The 24,941-nt window shown below is 38.6% G+C and overlaps 1 protein-coding gene across 1 annotated transcript; it reads right to left on the reverse strand.

The window, feature by feature from the left end:
- Positions 1-255: 255 nt before the first annotated feature.
- LOC107723550 (uncharacterized) lies at positions 256-13,816 on the reverse strand. Its single transcript, XM_016532238.1, has 5 exons — positions 12,317-13,816; positions 7,842-8,032; positions 4,020-4,164; positions 3,394-3,699; positions 256-1,087 (listed from the first exon to the last, which is right to left on the reverse strand). The coding sequence occupies exons 1-5, from the start codon at positions 13,814-13,816 to the stop codon at positions 923-925; spliced, it is 2,307 nt and encodes a 768-aa protein (XP_016387724.1). The 3' UTR covers positions 256-922.
- Between the last annotated feature and the right edge of the window lie 11,125 nt (positions 13,817-24,941).

Genomic DNA, 24,941 nt, shown 5'->3' on the forward strand with positions numbered 1-24,941 from the left:
AGGTTAATTTAATGACAGTATTGTTCGCTTAAATAAAGTCTAAAGACAATCCCTTGAAACTTGTGCGTTATGTTGAAGGCATATTTTCCATGTTAATAAACAAGTCTTGGTGATTTTTCAAAACTTTTATTAACAATGTCACATTACATTCTTCTCAAACTTTAATCTCGTGGATTATAAACCAGTTTTAAGTGTAGCCAGACACTGTAAATTTATGATAAAAAAATCAATCTTCATTTTTTTTGTGTAGTATTTATTAAAAGAAAAAATACTGCAAGTTACAGCATAAATTCGTCAGATTGGCTTGACAGTTTTGTATTTGAACTTGTCTGTTAAAATGATAAAAAATGAAGAACAGTTGGGGAAATATACTGTTTAATGAAATCTTTCAGATCATTCAGTTTCATGACTGCGTTTGACAAAAGGAGGGTTCGTCTAGTCATACCATCCCTCAGAAACCCACAGCTGTGATTTATCCTTTATATGTGTGTGTATTTTTCTAATTAGAGCTGCTATTCCTCTCTGGTGTGATATGCTATTTATGAGAGAAACACTTGAAGATTAGCAACATAAATTAGTATGGCAGCTGAAATTCTTTACAGGATGTCATATATAAAGTGTAACATTACTTTAGCCTCTTCCACTCCTAGCTGACAAATCCAGCAAAAGTGCAGTCTGGCAGTCTTGAAGTTTTAATACAAACCTTCACACAGAGAATCAAATGGAGACCACTCAGTATAGCCAGAGACATTCAGAAAAAGTTCCCGTTTGAATTTCAACATTATTTTATCTTATTTGAAATGATTTATTTAGGGACATTACCAATGAAAAAATGTCTCAGAGGATTACAACATAAATCAAAACATCCCTTATATTCAGTTAAAAATACCATATCTAGTTTATTGTTTCTGAGAGCGGGCAGCTAATCCAGCGGTTCCTGTTTGATTCGAATGACGGAGGTCGTGACCCCACGGTGACTTCGTTTGATCTCTCTCCTCAGAACGTACTCACTGAACTGGGTTGAGTCCACACCACCTCCACAAGAAGCAGCAATCTCAAAACCTCTTTGCTGCAGTCGCTCCAGAACCTGACGAACACAAACATTCCCAAACACACACAAAATTATTATCCTTTCATATTCTACCAACATTAACCATTAATATGCATAGTGTTCAAATGTTTGGGGTCAGTAAGGTTTTGAAGTCTCTTATATTCACCAAGGCTGCATTTGATTAAATTATTATTTATCAATTAATTTTTTTATTAAATTATTTTAAAATGTAATTTATTTCTGTGATGGCAAAGCTGGATTTTCAGCAGCCATTACTCCAGTCTTCAGTGTCACATGGTCCTTCAGAGATTATTCTAATATCCTGGGGTTTGGTGCTCAAGTCATATTAAAAATAGTCAGTTGTGCTGCTTAGTTTTGATCATTTTAATGCATCCTTGCTGAATAGGTTGTGTTGTCAACCTTGGCAGGTTGTGTTGACAAATGTGTTTATACAGCTTGAGTTTCAAATGCAAAAAAAATGCAGTATGCTTTACTTGTTGGGATGTACATACTTGCTAAGGATGTGGAGCTTGAAGACTGACATGGAACAGAAGAAATTGTTGAATAAAGCTGTTATTTTTGTTTTCTTTGCGCACAAAAAGTATTCTCGTAGCTTCATAACATTACAGTTGAATAACTGATGTCACATGGACTATTTTAACGATGTCCTTACTACATTTCTGGGCCTTAAACATGTCAGTTGCGCTGCTATCTATGGGAGGGTCAGAGAGCTCTCGGATTTCATCAAAAATACCTTAATTTGTGTTCCGAAGATGAACAAAGATCTTACGGGTTTGGAATGACGTGAGGCTGGGTAATTAATAACAGAATTTTCATTTTTGGGTGAACTATCCCTTTAAAGAAGTACTATAAACAATCACTGTTTGTGAAGACTCTTCAAATTTCTGCTTTTGTGTCCCACAGAGAGAGAAAAAAGCAGCATATGGATTTAGAACGACATGAGTAAATTGTGACAATTTTCATGTTTGTGTGAACTATCCCTTTAATTGAACACCCCTGGCACAAAATCACTGTCATCTTCAGTTAGAAAAACAACACAGCGAAAGTGTTATAAACCATCTGTCCAGCAGCTCTCTCAACTGAACAAAATGAGACCATTTGCTTATTCTTGTCTTTCTTTCTGTCTGTTTCTCCCTCTCACTCACTCTCTCTCTCTCTCTCTCTCGCTGTTTCCTCCAGTCCTGCAGATATTCACTCCACAGAACTGTGAGATCACATTCCATTAGTGTGCCTTAAGGATGTCCCTTCCTCTTTTTCTCTCCAGCACTGCGCCACTAAAATTCCCTTCACTCCCTCCCTCCATCTACAGTTTTCCACCATCTTTCTCTTTCTTGGTCTTTTTTTCCCCTCCAACCTCTCATTTACAGGCCAAAGTTTCTGTCTGTCTGCACTGTGTGACTTTCCATCATGCTTTTGTCCTTCAACCCTCTTTTTCTCTAATTTTTCTTTCCTGTCTTCTGCCTCTACTTTTCTCAATCTCCTGCTTCCATTAGTGTGACGGCAAGTGCCAGGGGCCAAAAGATTTAATAAGCAAACAGGATTAGACAGCCTCTAGACACACACATACACATACACACACACACACAGTATGAAATGGTTACAGAGCACAGTATAGGAAAAATTGAGCTCATATTGTACATTCATTCCTGACATGAATCATGGGCCAGTGTTTGTAGTTTCTAATGCAAAATCAGCTGATGTTTCTGGATGAAGTTGTTTTAAAAGACTTGCAGGTTTCATTTGAAGTGGTTACATGTGGTGTAACCATCAAGTAAAAAAATATATGTTTTCCTTACACTGTAGATACATGCAAGTATACACTTCTTGATCATTATTTAAAAGACAAAAAGTATAATAAAAAGTATAAATAAAAAACTAAAATTTCAACGTATTCAGCTTATTATGATTATATATCATTACAGTTTTGTAAAGTGAATAAGCTGAATTAAAAAAATAATTCCCTAAGAAAAAAATTAATGTTTATTGTGTAAAAAACTGAAATAGTATTTTCTTGCAAAACATACTCTAATAATCTTTATTTACAACTTTGAAAATATTAAAAATAAAAATCCAAATTTTTTACAGTGTACTTAAGTTTTTCTTTTCAAGAATTTCATTCTTTAAATGAGAATTTTTAGTTCATCATGATATCAGGACAGCTGTACCACATTTTTGTGTAACATTTTTGACTTTGCATGGCTCGTGAATTCTCACAAATCAGTAAAAAAGTGGTCAATACTTAAAAAATTAATATTTATTATACAAATAATTAAATAATTGGTATTGGCTGGTGAGTGAGTGGTGTTTAAGGTGTCACCCACCTGTACAGAGTTGAGGTGGCAGTATCCGTTTAGAGGAAAGCGTATGACGTGAGTGGAATCATGGTTCCAGCCTGCGTTGACGGAGTTGCACATGACGTCTCCTATCTCTGGGAAGATGTCCTCGATGAGGGCTTTATCGCCACTGAGCGTTATCCTCTCTCCCAGCTCGGGGGCCACGCGCACTACCACACACTCACACATGCGTGATGTGCACCTAGAGTCCTGCTCCGAACGCCAGCGCTCCAGCTCGGCCTGCAGAGGCTGCAGCTGGAAATATCGGGCCTCCTCGTACAGCAGAGAGTAGTCCTACACACACAGATACACAGATAGATGGCACAACTGATACTTAAGGAATGATTCACCTAGAAATGAAAATTCAGTCTTTGTTTATGGCTGTTACGGTACTTTTATTTTGTTTTTGGACAGCTCCTGGTCACTATGAACTGTTGTATGGCAAGAGATGTGTATTGATTCTTCAAAGTATTTTACTTCTGTGTTTCAAGAAAAAAATAACAGCATGGGTTTGGAGCAACATGATGGTTATTGACAATGTTAATGTTGTGGTGAACTATTCCTTTATTTTTATTTTATAACATCGATAATAATGCAGTGTAAGATTTAAATACCTTAAAGTCATCTGGGATGAGCAGTTTTGAGGTCCTGAGGAAGTTTAATATGTAGCGGAACATGTGTCCATCCCGATCTATAAAATAATGCTGCTTCAGGCTATCCAATACAATGGGCTCCGTGCCATCAAACAAACGACCAATCCTGTGAGAGGAACAGACAGATATTAAAATATTTAGATGTAATCAAACAACAACAATGATTTGCTTTCTTATGAAAGGTTTTTCTCACACACATTCACTGGTATCCCTATCATTATGGGGACACTTTAATGGTTTTTACACTGTACAAACTGTATTTTCTATCCCCTTACCCTAAACCTACCCCTCACATAAAACTTTCTGCCTTTTTAGATTTTCAAAAACAAAAAACAAAAACAAAAAAACTACATTCTCTATGATTTCTAAGCTTCTTTCCTCATAGGGACCAAAAATGTCCCTTCAAGGTCAAAATTTACTGGTATTACTATACTTGTTGTTCCCCATAGTGCAGGGAATACCAGGTACACACACACAGGTTTGTTTTTGTGAATTGTAGGGACATTCCATAGGCGTAATGGTTTTTATACTGTACAAACCATATTTTCTATTGCCCTACACCTAAACCTACCCATTACAAGAAACTTTCTGCATTTTTAGATAAAAAAAAAAAAATCATTCTGAATGATTTATAAGCCTTTTCAAATATGGGGACACTCAAAATGTCCATATAAATAACCTTCTCGTTGTAATACCTATGTAATACCCATGTCATTATACAAATTTGTGTCCTCATAAATCACAAAAACGCATGCGCACACACACACACACACAATTAATTACACATTCTAACATACAATCAGTCTGACAGCAGTTTCATGTGCTTCTAGACCAGGGGTAGGCAAGTTCGGTCCTAGAGAGCCGCAATCCTTGCAGAGTTCAGCTCCAACCCTGAAAAAAAAAAAAACTCACCTGCCTATAGCCTTAGTAATCCTGAAGACATTGCCACTGAGCGTTATCCTCTCTCCCAGCTCGGGGGCCACGCGCACTACCACACACTCACACATGCGTGATGTGCACCTAGAGTCCTGCTCCGAACGCCAGCGCTCCAGCTCGGCCTGCAGAGGCTGCAGCTGGAAATATCGGGCCTCCTCGTACAGCAGAGAGTAGTCCTACACACACAGATACACAGATAGATGGCACAACTGATACTTAAGGAATGATTCACCTAGAAATGAAAATTCAGTCTTTGTAAAAAAAAAACTCACCTGCCTATAGCCTTAGTAATCCTGAAGACATTGATTAGCTTGTTCAGGGGTGTTTGATTAGGGTTGGAGCTGAACTCTGCAGGACTGCGGCTCTCTAGGACCGAACTTGCCTACCCCTGGTCTAGACAGAGTAAGTTTTAACATTAAATGCATATTTCACCCAGAAATTAAAATTCTGTCATTAATTACTTCGTCTCATGTCGTTCCAAACCCGTAAGACCTTTGTTCATATTCGGAACACAAATTAAGATATTTTTGATGAAATGTGAGAGATTTCTGACCCTGCATAGAGGCAAGGCCCAGAAAGGTAGTAAGAATATCTTTAAAATAGTCCACGTGACATCAGTGGCTCAACCGTAATTGTATGAAGCTAAGGGAATGCTTTTTGTGTGCAAAGAAAACTAAAATAACTTTATTCAACAATTCTTCTCTTCCGTCTCAGTCTTCGACGCACGTTCACGAGTACCACAACGCTTCATAAAAGTACGGTTGAACCACAGATTTCATAAAAAATATCTGAATTTGTGTTGCAAAGATGAACGAAGGTCTTACGGGTTTGGAACAACATGAGGGTGAGTAATTAATGACATAATTGTTGGGTGAACTATCCCTTTAACTGCACTAACCCACACTATTCTTATATACAAATATACAAATGTTGTCATGTGAAATTAATACATAGCGATCCATTCTACATGTGTTTTAAAAGGCCAGTTAAAGGGCTAATGTCTCTTAACTACAATAGTAATGGTATTACCAATGTACTGTCTTTTTTTGTTTTTGTTTTTTTGCTTGCGTTTAAAGAGATGTCAGTTTGCAGAAAATAAACCACTGAAACAATCTGAAGAAAAACTGTAGTGACTAGGTGCTGCTAGGATGTTCTTGGATTTGATGAAAGTTTGAGAACCACTGTGCTAAAATATTCATTAAAAACAATCATCTGAGTGTGCTCATGTAAATATACGACTGAGTGAGACATGTGAGCAGTTCTAAGACAGGATGCTAGTCTGGCTCAAAGCGCTTCAGGCTCCTTTTGGCCTGTGCTCTGATGTTTGACTCAGTCAGCAGCTACAAGACAATAATGCTCTTTGGCATTGCAGAAATATACCGGTCAGTGAGCTAATGAGCACAGACAAGCCACACACACACACACACACACACACACACACATATAGAGCAAACACACATCATGAAGGACTTGTGTGTGAACAGATGCATTCAGAGGATGACATGCGTTTTAGAAATTTTAGGTTGACTGCCAAACGAATTGGAATACAGTGGAATAAAATGTCATTTTGATTGGTCAAAAGAATACCTTTTTTTCTTTGAACACCTCCCTCATCTAATACTAGGGCAGTTTGTTTCCAAAATTTTTGGAATTTCAATTCCTGGATCTGGGATCAACAATTCCTCACTGTTGCTTTCAATTCTTTTTTGAATTTTTTTCTTTCTTTTTAAAGATTGGAGATGTTCACCTAATCTTACTGTGACTACATGAGATGAAAGCTTACATCCTTTTAAACTTCCTTAATAATGGATGAAATGTAGTGCTGTCGAACGATTAATCGCATCCAAAATAAAGGTTTTTGTGTACATAATATGTGTGTGTAGTGTGTACTGTGTATATTTATTATGTATATATAAATGCACACACATGCATATATTTAAAAAAAAGATGTTATGTTTATATATTAAATATATTTATTTATAATATAAATTATATGAATAGAAATATATACATGTAAATATTTTCAAAATATGTGTGTGTCTTTATACAGTATATACATAATAAATATACACAGTACACACACACATATATTATATAAACAAAAAAATTAATCGCGATTAATCGTTGCCCAGCACTAATATATTTATGCATAATATAAATTATATGTGACCCTGGACCACAAAAGCAGTCTTAAGTCTCTGGGGTATATTTGTAGCAACAGCCAAAAATACATTGTATGGGTCAAAATTATTGATTTTTCTTTTATGCCAAAAATCATTAGGATATGAAGTAAAGATCATGTTCCATGAAGATATTTAGTAAATTTACTACTGTAAATATATTAAAACTTAATTTTTGATTAGTAAGATTTTTTTGCACCCTCAGATTCCAGATCTTCAAATAGTTGTATCTCGGCCAAATATTGTCCTATCCTAACAAACCATACATCAATGGAATGCTTATTTATTCAGCTTTCAGATCATGTATAAATCTCAATTTCGAAAAATTGACCCTTATGACTGGTTTTGTGGTCCAGGGTCACATATAATAGATGCTGATAATAATCATTCATTGATCTATTCATGTAGTCCAGAGCGGTGCTCAAAGTTTATAAGATTAGTTTATTCTTTTTTATATACTTTAAAGACCTAGAAAAAAATGTGTGTTTGTTCATCAGTGTCAGCGTGACTTACAGTACCATGAAAATGAGTGGTTAGAAATAAGTAAAATTTCTATTCGCAAAACCTCAGAATCGATTCTTTTTGTTTTTGGAATCAATTCCCAGCCCTATCTATTAGACTATGGTGTCCATTTCTATATGGTCTTGTGTCTGTGTGTGAAATTTACCTGGACTCTGGGTATTTGGTTAATGTTGCCAGGCTGCTGGTATACATGTGACCCCCTACATCAATGTGGACCGGCGCGTTGGTCTTTGTGAGCTGTGCGGGTGTGGGGATGCCAGCTGTACCCAGCGGGGAGACCGGCGAATGTGCCATGATCGGCCGAGTCGACATGCCCACACTGTTGCTGCGATTCTCCTGAGAAAAAAAGATAGGTAAGAAGAAATTTCAAGATTAATATTTATAGCAGGAGGTCAAGTGCGTCAACATGAAATGGCATTAGAAACCAATTTTACTTGGAAAAAAGTTTAAGCGTCAGGATTTGATTGGATTGCAAAAAGAGGACACAGAACATAGTTATACTGCCTTAGGAAAATAGGAAACAAGTGGTATGAACTTTTTTTATACTTTAATAGAGATCGAATTTATCCATCAAGATTTGATCGGATCATGAAAATTGGACATTGAATGAACCAGAATGGAGTCAAGTGGTTGGAAGGGATGGGTTGAAGAAGTAAAAGGGTTTTGTGACGTCATCCGAAAAGAAATTTTTCAGGCCCATGGGCGAAAGCTGAGGGCCTGTGATGGCCTTTGATTTGGGCTGTCGTGCCGTGTCATATTACAAGACAGCAGAAAAAATAGGGAGGAAAAAAAAAACATGCCACTGAAGCATTTATTCATTTAACTTAAATAATCCTTAACATTTTTTTTTTTTGCATTAAAAATGCCTATTTTAATAATATAGTTGGATATAATGCAACATTTACTTTCAGCCCTTCATAGCAAACCACTGGTTTAAATTTTACAAAGGCAAATTTCTTTTTCTTTGGAATATTATGTCGATGTATTGTACAAAAGGAGCATGCATTACATAAACAGGTGTCAATTTTGATTTCATGTGGACTTGATCTCTGTCACTAGCTGAAACCAAACAGAATCGCAAGTTTCCTGAACACTCCTACAGCCCCTTTTGCCTCAAACTCCCACCATCCATTGTCCAGAAAACAGGTAGTTTGGTGATTCAGACAAAGCATGGTTTTAAAAATGCCACGGGGCAACAATGTTTCTGGGAATCAACTTTTAAATGGCTCGCTCATAGCACTCTCTGCACACTAAACTAGAATAGGAAAGTATTTTAACCGAAACAATTGAAGCAGCCTCTTCATTTGGTTAATGTGTCACGAGTGTGGAATGGGAGCACAGCGCTAAATGGTTTACAACATAAACACAGATAATCATTTCTACCTTGACAGCTACATTACAACATAAGTGGAAATAATTAAATTGACCCGTTATGGCATTAATGGTGATTTGGCTGTCAGCACTACACAACATTACAGTAGCGCCACTCTCATTAGCATCAGTAGGGGCTCGTTCCATGGGCTTTGTCTGACATAATATCTGCTTGTGCTGGGAAATAACTGTTTGCTAAATCTCAATGGTCACTCTCTACTGAGGCGCAATGAAACAGCCATGGGCAGAGTTTCCTTTAAAGATGAAAAACAGCAAAAAGTAAACTGTAACATAAGTATACTTGTGTACTTAGTGCACTATCAATGCATTTTTCGCCCAGAGCGGAGTAACAATATCTGAGTCGACTGTCTTACAGAATGAAACATGCTGAGAGAATGAGTACAGCGGACTGGCTTATACAGCGACCTGAAAAACAAGCATTAACCCATGGTAATACACAGAACATGTGCAAGTAAACATGTTTCCAGGCTAACACATTAAAGCATTAATGATAAACATCTCTGGCACAACTGGGTGTTTTAGCGGGTGCAGTTTTCTAATGGTGGCTGAATGGGGCGTTATGCCTATGGGAAGACTAACTTGGGTCAAAAAGGCATTTTCTTATGCATCACTTTTTTTAAAAAGTATTTTATTTTCTGGCTAATTTTATATTTGCAGTGTAGACAATGAGGAAAATAGAGCATGGGGTGGAAAATGTTTGCTTTTATTGATTTGGCTTTTGACAAAAATAAGATTGTACAGTCAACTTATATATACACAGCCAACACATATATAAAAAACGTAATATATTTGTGCCTTAAAGAACAAAGCTAGTTCAGTGACCTGTGCAGTAAATAAGTACAACCCAATAAAGTTAAAACAAGTGTTACATGAACAAAACCCATTTATTATTCCACTGTCACGGATGGTGCCTGGAGCCAGAGAAGGGTGAGCTAGTGGCTCTGCCATTAGCTAATTGGAAAGATGTTGACACAAACTTAAAGTATACTCTGGAATTGAGGATGCTCAAACTAAACAAGCAGGGTAGGTTAATTATTGCTGTAGTGATGTGAGAGAGTTTAAATGGAGCTGAGCTCTTTGCAGTATTTATGGTGATGAGTAAATGTACATATTGGAATATTTCTGTCGATTATTTGTGATTTGAGAGTGAGAGGCAGAAAGAGAGTTGGTAAGATATATATAGGTCTGTAGATCTAGTCAAAAACATCAAAATAAAAGTGAATGAAAATGGTGCAATGAATATCTACATATCATTGCTAAAGCAGAGCTTATTAGTGAGCGATAAATAAACAAATGGCTTGCTTTGAATACGAGTATGAATACGTCTATTATAATGTGTCATTAGTGATTTCTTGAACAGTGTTATAATGGAGTATCATATAAGCAACATGTGTCAGAAACTACTACAGTGTTGGTTTGATTAGTGTACATATCTTTCTAAACTTCAGATGACAAAATAATACATTTGTATACAAAATAACTTCAAAAGTTTGTGGTTAATATTTTTTGATACTTTATGCTTTTTTTAAAAATTGATTTTGAAAGTTACAGTAAAGACATTTATAATGTTACAAAAGATTTCCATTTCAAATAAGTGTTGTTCTTTGGTAAATGCTGTTCTTTGGAACTTTTTATTCATAGAATCCTGAAAATAATAATTGCATCACGGTTTCCACAAAAATATTAAGCAGCTGCAGCACAACTGTTTTCAACATTGATAATAATAAATGTTTCTTGAGCACCAAATCAGAATATTAGAATGATTTCTGAAGGATGATGTGACACTCAAGACTGATGCAATGCTGAAATTCCATTACAGGAATACATTATTTTTTTAAATTATATTAAAATAAAAATAAAAAACAACATGAAATATTTCATTATATTACTGTTTTTAAAGTATTTTTGATCAAATAAATGCATCTTAGGTGAGCATAAGAGACTTTTGAACAGTAGTGTACCTGTAAATGCAAAATATGTAAAACGATAAGCCTAAATAATGCATATGACTCAATGGATGCATGCGGTAAAAAGTGTCCCAAAGTTTCAAAGTCTCTGACCCAGACTCTTGATTGTTAAGTCATCTCACCTCATCTCACCATGTACAGCAACCGAGGAAGATATGAAAGCGAAGATGCACTTTACATCAGTTAATTAGCAAGGAGGGAGCATGATATAATTGGATGTGAATGTGAAATTACCAAGTGTTATAATTGACAAGGCCTTTCAAATTTTTTCCCAGGTTGTTTTCCAGGACTCTCTTCCCCCTCTAGGTGTCGCTAATACATACTTACCTAGAACTTTTTTTAAGACAGATACATGCTGTGATTTTAGTGCATGACAACAAATAGAAAAAAAAATCTTGAACATTAACATTCATAATGACAATATTGCTGAGGTTACATTAAAAAAGCACAGGTATAAACTCTGGAGGATGAATATTTAAGTACTGTAGAGCACTGTTTAATTCTGATCATTAATATAGTGTAATGCAGCTGAAGAACACACTAAACAGCTCATCTCAGGCATTATATTTAGGAGTCAATGTTTTTTCTGGAGCCCAGCACAGGTGCAATATTAGCTCATGCCTCCGCAGGCAACGAATGCTTTTATTTTTCACACTCACCTTCATGCTGAAGGGTGAAGAAATCAGTGCCTGTTTTAGTGCAGCTTACAAAGCATAATAATATTCACCAACATATGAACGAATCGATCTTAATCACATCTCCAAATGGACCACCGCTGGCAATTTGAGCTGCTGCCCCTCGGCAAAGATGGAAATGATGGACTTGTTTATAAAGACGGGGAGTTAGTTAGAAAAATGAACATTAAAGGTGTATTAATCCAATAACAGACCTCAAAAACGCATATTAACTCCAAAAATTAATCCAAAATGAAAACGTACAGTTCACTTTGTGTGGGGACCAAGTGGCACCGGAGATACACAAGCATAACAAAATTGACATTATAATGAAGAAGTAAATCAGGGATTTGCTGACAAATGTTCCATGCAAAATGACACACACAGATGAGTCAAATTTGACATCCCACGTTGTCTCAAATTATTAATTTGCATAAATATGCTCGGTGTGAAAACCCAATTGTCCTCTGACTGATGTGATTGACAGACAGCAGGGCCGCTGGTAAAACTAGTCTGAAGCGCTATTCTAAGACCGTGTCACGTGTCAAAAACGTTTCGACGTGCTAAAGACATGAAATCGCCGTTACCTGTGAGGGCAGCATACGAGGACTCTCTCCGTTGGGTTCGCAACGAGCGGAGACTAGCGCGGTGACAGCCGGAGTGTCCGCGCGCGCGCAGAGTCTTTTCGGCGATGCCCCCGGTTCCGCAACGCTTACCGGACAGACGAGCGTCCGCGGGCGCTTGATCACCTTCTGCGGTTTGAGCTCGAGCTCGGCCTCGCAGCGCAGCACGTGCTGCAGGTGCGTTCCTCCGTTGACCGTTTCTGGAGAGACGCAGAGAGGCGCTAACTTTGACCCGATGCCCGCAATGCCGTTGAGCGTTGCTATGGAGACGGCGCCGATGCAGTGGTTGGTGTAGGTCTTTGACAGTTTGGCGGCACGCGACAGCATCTGCATCCTCGTGCCCAGCAGGTTCTTACCGATGGCTTTATTCTCGTACCACGTCGTGTCGGTCTCGCTGCAGTGATCCCGCGGGCGCTGGAAGAACGCCTTGCAGAGAGGATTGCGCTTCGAGAGGTACTTGACGAAGCTCGCGTAGGGACAGAACTCCGTGGCGGTCTCGTACATGCGGGGCAGGTTGTCGTCGTCCGTGTCCGTTCTTTTCTTCGTCCAGGACACGGAACGGGACTTGTGGTACGGCCCGAGCGCTTTGAAGTACACAAACTTGCGTCCGTCCTCGTCCGCGGCCAGACCGAAAGAGTCCTCCTCGAGCTCGCGCTGGTTCTCCCGCCCCCGAGTGCAGAAGTACATGCAAGTCTCGAACCAGACTTTGTTGAGCAGCCCGAACGGAGAGCTGGCGCTGAACACGGCCGACGTGTAGAGCTTTCTCAGGTCGGAGCGCGTGATGGCTTGCTTCTGCACCACGGGACCGGCGCCCTGCTCTTCCAGCTTGCGTATGACCGCGGCGAGCGCGAGGTTGGCGCTGCGCAGCTCGGGGTCCTTGGTGAGGTCTAGCGTGCGGCAGAAGGGGGGCTCGTTCAGGTAGCGGTTGAGCGAGCTCCGGATGCTGATGAGGGAGGACTTGCTGTACAGCTGTCCGCTTTTGGAGCGCGCCTCTGAGTAGAAGGAGCGCAGCACTTTGCAGAGCGCTTGCTTGTCCATGCTCTCAAAGTCCGTACTTTGCGCCTTCTCCGTCAGGTACTCCCGGAAGATTCGCACCGCGTACCGGGTGGCCAGGCGCGTGTTCTCGCTCAGCCTGGAGCGGTGCACGTCTCCCTCCGGTCCCGCGTCCAGAGCGGCGAAAAGCGGGTCCCCCGCCGCCGCTGAGTCGAGCTGGTCCGTATTGCGCATAAGGACCGCTTCCCCCGTTTCCACGGCAGCAGCGCAGCTGTCGGGCTCCCCGCACTCCTCCCACTCTAACTCGGCTTCCTCTTCTGACACTTCACCCTCTTCCCCTGTGATCCGGATCTCCTGAATCTCTTCCTCCTCTTCCTCGCCCGAGCCTCCGTCTCTCTCCCGTTCCCCCGCCATCGGGTCCGGTTCATCATCTCTACAGCAGTGGTCCCCGCTGCCAGGCATTCTCGCCATATTGCAGTCTGACAGTGTATGAGTCCCGAGGCACTGCGCATGCGCTATATTGGACCGCAGAGCTGAGAGCTTTTGGTGCGTTTTTAGTGACCTTCAGCTACGAGAACAGGCACGCGCTCTTAAAGGTGCAGAGAAAGGGGAGCTAGATTGCCCAAAATGAACACACACACACACTTTCGCACATCAACGGAGAGATAAAGCGAGAGAAAGAGGCAAACGGTCAGCTATACTCTGTATTGGACTGCATCAGAATTAAGCACTAAATTATGCCTTTAATACACCCACACAGACACACACACCTGCTAATTATTAAAGGGCTATGCAGCTCAGGCAGGCTGACTTGATTTGGGAGTTTCCAGTAGCAGCTGTGATCATGTCTAACCCTGAGGCCATCCATATACTTAAAGAGTGTGTGTATACAGCCTTTTGTGTATGTGTGAGAGGAAGAGAGAATGTGACAGATGGGAGGGAGAGAGAGAGAGAGAGAGAGATGAAGGTATGGTGAGCTAATTGATATTTCTGTGCATGGTAAGAATAATTTCGACAGCATAAAGTGCACAACGTGGGTTTTTGTGTGCAATGATGTAGTCCTTCCCGGTAGGCAGGAAAAAAAAAAAACACTCGAAAAGGTGAAAACTCACAAAAAAGGAACAGATGACACAAAAATGAGAACTGTGTCATTACTTTCAAACTCTAACCTCGTATTATAATGTAAAAATGATTTTTCAAAGTTGTAAATAAAGATAGTTAGAGTACTTTTTACAAGAAAAAAATATTTCTGTTTCTATACTTGAAGATTTCACATTAAATGTAGTGTTAGCCATTTCTTTTTGTTGTTTGTAAAGTTTACTAGCAATTTCTGACTGAAAATACAACTTTTTTTACAGTGTACCTATCTTGCACACTTTTTACAATATAATGAAAGTGAATGAGGACTGGGACTTAAAAAGTGTTCATACACATCTTTAAAGTCGTTTCAAGTCATAAAATAACTTTGCAGGTGAAAAAGACTAAATCTAAGTCGTCATTTACCAAAAATCTTGAGATCCATTTTAGCTCTCATTGGCACATTTATGAGTCGACTCATTTCAATAAACCAGTTGAACCAGTTTACAAAATAGACTGACTGGAAGATTATTAGTGAAAAACAACTTAAATTTGACTATTTGTCCCATAAGGCTAATGTGCGGCTTCATAAGACTTGCAATATAGGACTTGAGTCATATGGACCATTTTATGATAATTTTATGGTGCTTTTGCATCTATTTTGAAGCTTCAAAATTCATTGTCCTTGCATGGAAAAGAGTGAATATCTCAAAAGGCTTTATGATGTGCAACTGTAACTGGACTGTATTCAACTTCTGCTGTTCTGATATGTATTTATGTGCTGTGATTTGCAAATGCAGCTCAACTGGAGCTCACTGCAAACTTTCTCAGGTTAGAGCAAATTTTCATTTTCCTCTCTTACACTCCTCCATCTAACAAATAGAGGCTATTGTAATGTAAACGGAGCCCCTCTGAATTGCATCATGGCTTACTCATTTATGCATTGATATTTTCATGTATGAATGATTCTAGAGTACTCAGTGTAAAATTGCTTTCAGCCCTGTGGATAAAGAGCCATGCACCATCTCTAAATCTATATGGCAAAATATGCCAGTTTTCATTTGATTCATTACATTCATCCATTAATACGAGATCATCCTCTATAAGTGACCTTGATCAAGAACACATTCCTAAGTGCTTGTACATTCACGCCTCTCTCCTCTCCCCCGTGTTTGTGTGTGTGTCGTGAGAACCCCGAGGCAACTGCTGTCTCAGTATGAACAGCACAGAGCTGAGGTTTGGCTCTGGAGAATAAGGCAGATGTTTGTCTCAGGCGCTGTGCCTCAGAGAGAGGCAACGCATGAGGAAACGGATTTTAGAGCTCAGTAGGGCTCAAAGCTAGAGGAGGGATGAAAAAAGCTCTATTCATCCATCAGCAAATCAAGCGCGATCATCTGACTCATTAACTTTATACGGTCAGAGTCTTTCCACAGTCTTGTGAACATTTCTTTAAGGAAAAGTTATGAGTCAGTGGCAAGTAAGAGTGTCTGCGATGGTTTTGAAAAATGCTTACACTATTTTCAAAAAAGTTTAAATAATGACTCTAATATGTCACATGGCCTAACCAATAATAATAAAAAAAAAACATATTTTCAATAGGCTTTTAATACATCTTTTATAATATAATGTAATATATTAGAATGTATAATATATATTAGTATTGTATAAATATTTTAAATATCATAAATTAGTAATAAACAAAAAGTTTAAATATTTTCAAAAATTTTAAATGACCCTAATATGTCACATGGCGTAACCAATTAAAAAATCATATATTTTCAATAAGCATTGAATACATCTTTAATGATATAATGCAATATATTAGAATGTATAATATATATTAGAATTGTATAAATATTTTAAATATCATAAATTACTAATTAACAAAAAGTTTAAATATTTAAATATATAATTTTATATAATTATATTTTAAAATGTTATTTATATTGCAAATATTATGAATCACTAATTATCAAAAAAGTTATATATATATATATATATATATAGAATTAAAAAAAAATTTTTACAACTTTTTTGATAATTTTATACGTCATATAACAGTTTATACGTCTTATTTCACTATATCATGAATTATCATGAAGTCACACCACATGACATTTTACAAACTGAATTATCCTTGCCTTGTCATAAAAAGGTCAATTTATTTGATATTTTAAGTTTTATTGATGTTGACACACAGTCATGAGTGTCTGAAGAAGTCATCTCAATGATATCATTTGCTGTTTTATTTTTTCTGCATGTTGGTTGCACCACATGATTTTACTCATAAATGAGTTTTATGAGTTTTTTTTCTTCATTTTTGGCTTTATGCAATTAATTACAATTCATTTAAATTGAGAATTAAAAAACTTGAATTAAATTCTCTGCATGTAAAAATTGAAAAAAACAGAAAAATTGAAAAAAATGAGAATGAGTGTCATGTCAAACAGAACTTTGCGAATAAACAAGATGACACTGAACATGTAGAATCAGACTTCTGTTTTGTAGTTAGTTTTAAAGCACATCGTGTTCGGCCAGTCACTGATAGCAGTGTTCTGCTCCTGGGACCCTCCAGCACTAAACATTTTAGATGTCTTCTTCTGCTAACACAGCTGATTCGAGTCTTTGCTCATTAGTAAAGTGCTCCATAACCTGAAAGAGGTGCGTCAAATGAGAAAGACCTCAAACGTGCAGCGCCGGAGTTCCCTGGGAGAAACCTGCCGTACAGTCCCTCGCTCGAGGCCACAACGCCAATACAACCGGATTGTGATCTCAGTAACTCGAGTCCTCAGGTTACCCCTAGCTAGAACTAAACCAGCCACCTTTGTGTTAGACGCCCGAATCCTTAATCATTAAACTCCCAGCATCCTTTTCGCAGGGCTGAGGTATAACGGCATACCTGTATCTCATTTCTCTCCTCCGCACAGCACACATATATCCCCATGCGAGGATGAGCCTCCATTTTGAAACGAGAGACCTCTCTTCTTTTGTCTCATTCTGTCATTCCTGCCCACAGGCATGTCACCAGAAACAGCTCTGACATCTCTCAAAGGAAAGAGAAGGAGAGGGAAAGACAGAGCGAGAGAGCTCGAGCAGAAACGGAAAAAAAAGAAACCCTCCTTTCCACATTTTAAATTCTCGTTAGCAGAGCCCATTTCACACCTAGATACCCAATTAGCAATTAGCAAAGCTTTAAAGTGCAGTCCTGAGCCAAGGCCCTGATCCCGGCCTGATTTGTATGCGCTTTGTGCAGATAGCGATAAGAGAGAGGCTGAATACATGTATAGTTTTAAATTTAATTTCATAATCATTTGCATGGCAGGGTAGCCTGCAGGCGAGAGGGAAAATAACATGCCCACTCTTCAAAAGGGAGATCAGGCTCGTTACATGGCTGTGCGGAGGATTGGAGAGGGCCTTTTTATGTGCAGGCAGGTAATTTGTTCCCTGACTAATCTGAAGAGATAGAGAAGTTCAGAGGAAGCACTTTTTAAAAACAGTGTGAGCGCAGCATCACAAATCGCCTCTACCTCCGAGGCTTGGGAGAGAATGAAAGCGAGCGAGAGAGAGGAACACCAAGGTGCGATATAGCTGAACCTACTGCCAGAGCCCGAGGCTGCCAAAAAAGAGTAACTGAATGTGCGAGTGTGTGTCTGGGTATGTACGGCTCGGAGAGAGATAGAAACCGTCTTTGAGCGCTCCAGCGTTATGTGCCATCCAGTATGAGGGAGATACAAATCGCATCGAGCACCTGTAGTACGTGTCTGTCCTCTTTGGCCGCTCCTTCAGTATATATTCATCAGTCAGTGTTCAGGGCAGCGCTATTTTAGCATCAGTGATTTGATATTAATATTTTTTATTTAATTTATTTTCCTTTATTTATTTTTAATTTTTTTAAATATTAATTTTAATTTTTAGTTAAAGTTTTAGTCTTTTTTTTTTTTAATATGTCAATATTGTTTATTAAATTTTTCCGTGGGCAGCAATTCAGCTCGCTGCATGCGATCCATTGTGTGCGTTTTAGTGGGTGATGGTGTTCTGTACAGGAATGCTTGTGTTCTCTACGAGACCAATTACATTTGTACTTTATGATCCCCTACAGTTATACAAGACTCTTTCCAGATTTAACAGATGAGGCCGGTGCCGACAGTGTCGTCCTCACACGCCGATTCTGTCTGTGCAAAGTTTTCTCAGAAGAACAGGAACCTTATTTCTATAGAGCTCAAATCTGTCTATGCACATTTCCACCACGACAGTATTGATTAGCATGACATTTTGAGAATATAATGTCAAATTCGGTTTTGTTAAATGGTTAGGATGTCAAAAAATTTTCATGACACAGTAGGTGTACAGGATGACGTACTGGATCCACTGGGATTCTGAAATAGATACTTTGCTCGAGGCAACATGAACTAAACAGCCCTGAGATTTGAAAAAAGTTGAACAATTATAAAAATGTACAGAATTCACAGAATGACAGAATTCAGACAACTGTATCAAAAACTACTTTTTTTCACCACTGTGACTTCATCTGACTGTAAATAGTGAAAAGAGAGATTATCAAGATTTTTTATTATAAGATTTTTGAAAACCACATTTCAGCAAATAGATAGACATAAATATGATATCTATCTATCTATCTATCTATCTATATATCACAGAAAGAAAGTTACAAAATCTGTCACTGGGATGGTACATAAGGAAAATAAGGTACAAAGGTGTACATTTTGAAAAACTACCATTCCAGTGACAGCTTTTGTACCTTTCCTTCTGAGATAGATAGATAGATATGGACTTGATAGGACAATTGATACATTACATTTGGGCATGTGTAAGCACACAGCACAAAATACAGAAGCAAAGACCCCTATAGTGCACACTAGTATATGCCCTTTTTGATACCTCTCTTGGCCAGGTAACCTAATTAGACCGTATATCTAAAGATTCAAATGCCAGGTGACAGTACCACACACATCCACTTGGACAACAACTGGTAATTCCACGAGCTAGGAGCGTGTGGCGCCACAGTTGTGAGCCAACAGAATAGGCTACAACTTAAAGGATATGATACACTGGTCAGGGAATACATTTAAAGTTAATCACGCGACAATCAGTGCACTTAAAATGCGATTCCATTGTAACTCGTGCACGTGCGTTTTGTTCCTCTCTCGCGCGCTCTGAGCGTGCAGCAGCTGTAGCGTATTATACGAGAATGAAGGAATGCTCGACTTTAAACATCGCTGTTAAAAATAACAACCGCCGCGAAACACAAATAAACAAGAAAAACATCCTAAGCACCATTCAAAAAGTGTTACAAATGCGTGAAAACGCACTCTGGTTGCGATCAAACCTGCCATTTGTCAACCCAAACCCTTGAATACAAAAGCAGCCGCTGTGTTAAAGAACAGATTTTCATAATCGCTTTCCACATTCGCCTCGCGTTCAAAGAGCGTGCGACTTATCGTAGCGCAACGCGAAACCTAATCGAGGACGCCATTACGATATCAGTCAATTATTCGAGGCTACGCTACAGAACAGTTTTACATGTGACAGCGCACAAACTGCTTCAAGTGTCGTTTTGCGCTGCCATTACACATATTGGGAAGCGACAGGATGTAAACTGGGAGAAGATAAATATTTTTTGTCCCAAACGCGCTCATCCTCTGGCACATGCGTACATGCAGCTGCGCTCTGAAGACCCACTGCCTCTCTCTGTAGAAAAAAACCCACAAAGCCCAATCTGGCGCTCCTCACCTGGAACATGGGACATCCAGCGACGTGTCACCTCTCCGTGTTTGGGCTCCTGTCCGCGCCCCTCGCTCAAGCGCTGAGGAATGGAGCCCAGCTGAAGCTGAATTCACAGAGAGTCGCTCCAGGGGTTTCACAACCCCTCTGGGCCAGACCCGGATAGAGAAAGAGAGAGAGAAAGAGAGAGAGAGAGCGCGCGCTCTCTCAAACAAACGCCCCTGCAGATATCTGCTCACTTCAGGACAGCTAGTGAATTAACCGATCACAAGAATGAGCTATTTGTAATATGTGCAGTTTCTCTTATTCTAGGATGTAAAAAGGTATCTGGTGATTTTTCTGCGTAAAACAGTCGTCCTCTTCCTACATCTTGCAGCGGGGAGGCAGATTTGTATGGTTATGATTAGTTTTGATGGAACGCTGCCGCAGGCGCTTCCTGCAAATGGATGGTGTGCGCGCGCTCACAGAGGGGGAGAGGGCCATTAAACAGATTGAAACCTATGTCACGGCGATGCAAAACCTGTAAATATTAGAGAATTTTAAAACGGAGGTTGTGAAACGTAATGGAAATTAACTGCTTATTCTAAAATAATTCTTATTTTTATATGCATCAATGCGGTATTCTTTTATAGTTTTGCCCAGCTCTAAAATATTGCATGAGCTAGAAATGGCCTGTTCTGAGTGCAGTTTCTGTAAAATACTTTCTTATCCAGTTCAACTAACTGGGAAGGTCACGGAAATGTCATGAAGATTCATTGCTCAAAAGGTGTGGAAACTCTGCATGTCATTTTTGTGCAAAATATGAACTGTGAACCAAAGTGTTTATTTCTCACCAGTTTTGGTGTGACTTGTTGAATATATTTATTGTATTGGAAATGTCACCATGAATAAAATGGCTTATTAATTCAATATTCACTCAGATTCGCAACCTTGATAAAAATGACTGTTGATGTCAGATGCTATATATTAGCTACACATTACGCATGCTTTTAAGAAAAAAAGGGAGTGGAAAAGATAGGATAGTGAATGACAACAGGACATTTCAAATCGTCACACACACACACACACACACACAACCCTGAGGCCAGAGCATTATGGCTGACTCCACTGTTCCAGTCTTTCTCTATGGAGACATCAGCATCTTATCTTTAGTTAAACAAATGCAGGCAGCTTTCTTTCTTTCTTTTTCTTTTCTTATTCGTCCTCACTCTCCAATTCTTGCTGTCTATCTCTCTGACAGAAGAAGGGATGATAGAGGGTATTAATCTCAGTCCATTCTCGTTGAAAGTGCTGCCACTCTGCCGCATCTCCGGTAATGAGACACATCATTTATCTGCCTGTTCTCTGCGTGTCAGGCAGAGCTACGAAAAACATTTGTGTGTGTTTGAGGGAGATTTGAACGTGTGTGTGTCTTTTTCGAACTGCGCGAAAAAGTGTGTTTGCATATGTTTATGTGCGCGTGTGGCACCTTCTCAGTTCACTCCAGGCACTGTGAGAATCAAACAATTTCATGCAGCGAGCAGAAGGGGAAATGAACTGAGCCGTGAGCCATAATAAAATTATCCAAATGTTATTATGGCGCCGGCTGCCTCTGTCCTACTTTAATACACATTTCAGCTCCTCCGGGTCTCCTGCTGGCACTAGCCCTGCTGAATAAATCAACATTAGCTTATGTCTAAATTATCAAGGAAGTGACTTAGGCTCCTGTTTATTGTATAAATTATTAGGAGGGTGAAAGTGTTAAATGCTTGATTTGCCATTTAAAATTCAAAATTCCCTAAGAAACGGCTATTTCTCGGAGTTTCCGCATGGTGTGCTGTGTGATGCATGTATGCGCGCGCGCGTGACTGCGAGAGAAGCACACTGTAATGAGTGTATGCGTGAATGTGTGTGTATTTGCAAGAATATAAATCCCGGAAGTTGACACGATAAGGTGAGAATGAAAATGGCATTATTTTTCGTCATTTTAAAACTTTAATTATAAAACGGATTGAAATTCTGATTGGCTAAGTCGCACTCCAAGCCATTTTAAATGCTGATAAAAGCACATCAGCAACTACATTTTAAAGGGTTAGTTCACCCGAAAATGAAAATTCTGTCATTAATTACTCACCCTCGTGTCGTTCCAAACCATAAGGCCTTTGTTCATCTTCGGAACACAATTTAAGATTTTTTTTGTTTTTGTTTACCCTCCCATAGACAGCAAGGTAACTTCCACGTTCAAGGTCCAGAAAAGACTGTGACGCAGTAGAGACGAAAATGTGGAATAAAGTAATTACTTTTGTTTTCTTTGCGCAAAAAAGTATTCTCATAGCTTCGTAACTTTACAGTTGAACCACTGATGTCACACGGACTACTTTGTCGGTCATCTTGGTACTTTTCTGGACCTTGAACGTGGTAGTTACCTTGCTGTCTATGGGAGGGTCAGAGAGCCCTCAGATTTCATCAAAAATATCTTAAATTGTGTTCCGAAGATGAACGAAAGTCTTACGGGTTTGGAACAACACGAGGGTGAGTAATTAATGACAGAATTTTCATTTTTGGGTGAACTAACCTTTTAACGGCTTTTAAAATTAGGAATAAACACATTGAATGTCACTATTTGACAAATATTAGTGAAACGGCTTTTAAAATTAGGAATAAACACATTGAATGCCACTATTTGACAAATAGCCTATCAGTGAAACAGACAATATTAGGCTACACCTGTTTCTGCGAGTTAGGCATAGGCTCTAGTCTAAACAATAACATAAAAAAAAAAAACAAGGAGCGGCCCATATTTTTTTAAACAATCAGGAACGCTAGTGTGATTCACTGGTGGACATTAACAGCACTTTTAATGAGCCAGATCGTTATTGCTTTCCTATAGACCTTAGTCAGGGTAACGCCATTTTAAAAGTTTTGACCGAAATGAAAATGAGGCTGTGAGGGAAATAAGTAGGCCTACAGTGCGTTCAGTGGACTGCTATACATACTGACTGCTATACAAAACATCTTTCTAAAAAGTCCATAAAACAGTTTTGAAATTTGTAAATTGTGAAAATTACTTGATATGTGACCTTTATACGATGCATGTCTTTGTAAAATCTGTAAGTGTTTCTCACAGCCTCATTTTCAACTACATTAAATTCAATATGGTGTCTAACCTGACTAAGGTCTATACACTACAAGTTAGGATAATGAACTATTGGCAGCAGATATAAGATTTATGAATAAACAATACAATTTACTATTTTTTTGCTACTACAATTTACTTATTGACAATACAATTTACTATTGTATTGTATACTATTCAATACAATTTTATGAAAACTTCATTGTAAAAGTTATAAAGACAGTATCTTGTGAATTAGTGCTTTATTTTCAATCCACAAGGTCAAATAAAAAAATGATTTTGTTATGACACATAAGTTCAGTTGAGGTGACCTGTCCAGAGACAGAAAGCTAAACATAAATAAACAATGAAATCAGGTAATAACTTTATCAGGGCTTGAGACTGGCCCTGATAATGTTATCTTATGCCTGTTTTCTTTTATTTATAATTTCAGTCACCCAAAGAGACTTTCCAGAAAGGCCAGAAAGTGTTGCAGAAGAAGACCTCTGTATTTAGGCTAAAATGAAGTCTTCAGACTATTTAACACTCAAACCCAGGTTTGTGTATACAATCAGGAAGATCAGAGTGTCATTCTTGAAGATGTAGACAACCTTCCACACACAGCCCATCACTTTAATTTGTCTCCGGGAATATTCATTGGGCTGCTTAATATTACACAAAACCACAGTGGGAGCAGGCATGAATATTCATTGTCAGATTGTTTATTGTGTTTAGCCTCGGGCCCTGGGTTCACATGTCACTGCATCAGACTTTTGTGTGTGTGTGTGTATGTGCATACACATGTATGTTTGTGTGTGTGTGTGTGTGTTTCTTACGTGTGCATCGACCTAAATGACTGACTGTGCTTTTGCAATTTTCATCACTTGTTTTGGTGTTTAATATCTGTAATGACTTGTGAGTCTGTGAAGTTGGATTAATGCACACTCAGTCCAAAAGGCTTTGATGCTGGTAGTCAGTAGTTTGGGTAGCTTTCTATGTGCGTTATGATGGAGAATCTCCTTTGTAGTCACATGGGAAAATAAATATTTTAACAGACTAACTGCTGAGTTTTTTTCTTTCTCCAATTAATTTAAATGGAGCAATTAAGATTTAAATTTCCATAAATAGCTGAGGGAGGGATTGAAGAGTGGGGGGGGGGGCTGCCTCTGTTACAGTCAAAAGCCTTGGGATTAACCACCTTCTTAATTATAAATAAAAATATAAACAGTGTACACTCTTCCTCACTCCCTCCCATTCTGATTTATACACATACACAACAGGATTCCTGCACTTTTTAACCAGTGAATTCACAGGATTTATCCATGATTTTCCCAGTCGTTTGGGATAAAGATTTTTTAAAGTTAAAAATAAATAAAGAAGACTGCAAATATAAAGAACAAATTATTGCCAACACATTTTAAACCCATTATATTCAACAGAAATTCCCATTACTTAAAAAAAATGTATGATTTCTATGATTTTTTTCAAGTCTTAACATCAAACAATGACTTAGCAAACTGCATGTCTTCTGCATTCTACAAGACAGTGTTGGATTGATCACTCACCAGAGAAGAGAGGAGCTAAACACTCCCTGAAACAATATCAGCAGAAATCTGGCGCTTCTCACTAACATAAACAAATGTGCTTCAGCATTACTGGAGTTTAAGGCTAAAGACGCAATTT

Source organism: Sinocyclocheilus rhinocerous, unplaced genomic scaffold (assembly GCF_001515625.1).
Source record: "Sinocyclocheilus rhinocerous isolate Xijiao unplaced genomic scaffold, SAMN03320098_v1.1 scaffold1725, whole genome shotgun sequence".
NCBI classification, from domain to species: domain Eukaryota; kingdom Metazoa; phylum Chordata; class Actinopteri; order Cypriniformes; family Cyprinidae; genus Sinocyclocheilus; species Sinocyclocheilus rhinocerous.

Bases quoted from the DNA above. Each gene is read 5' to 3' on its own strand.
- LOC107723550 (XM_016532238.1), bottom strand. From the start codon at position 13,816: ATGGCGAGAATGCCTGGCAGCGGGGACCACTGCTGTAGAGATGATGAA. The intron at 8,033-12,316 runs GTAACGGCGATT...TTTTTTTCTCAG, and splicing joins CTCGTATGCTGCCCTCACAG to GAGAATCGCAGCAACAGTGT. The intron at 3,700-4,019 runs GTATTTAAATCT...CTGTGTGTGTAG, and splicing joins TCATCCCAGATGACTTTAAG to GACTACTCTCTGCTGTACGA.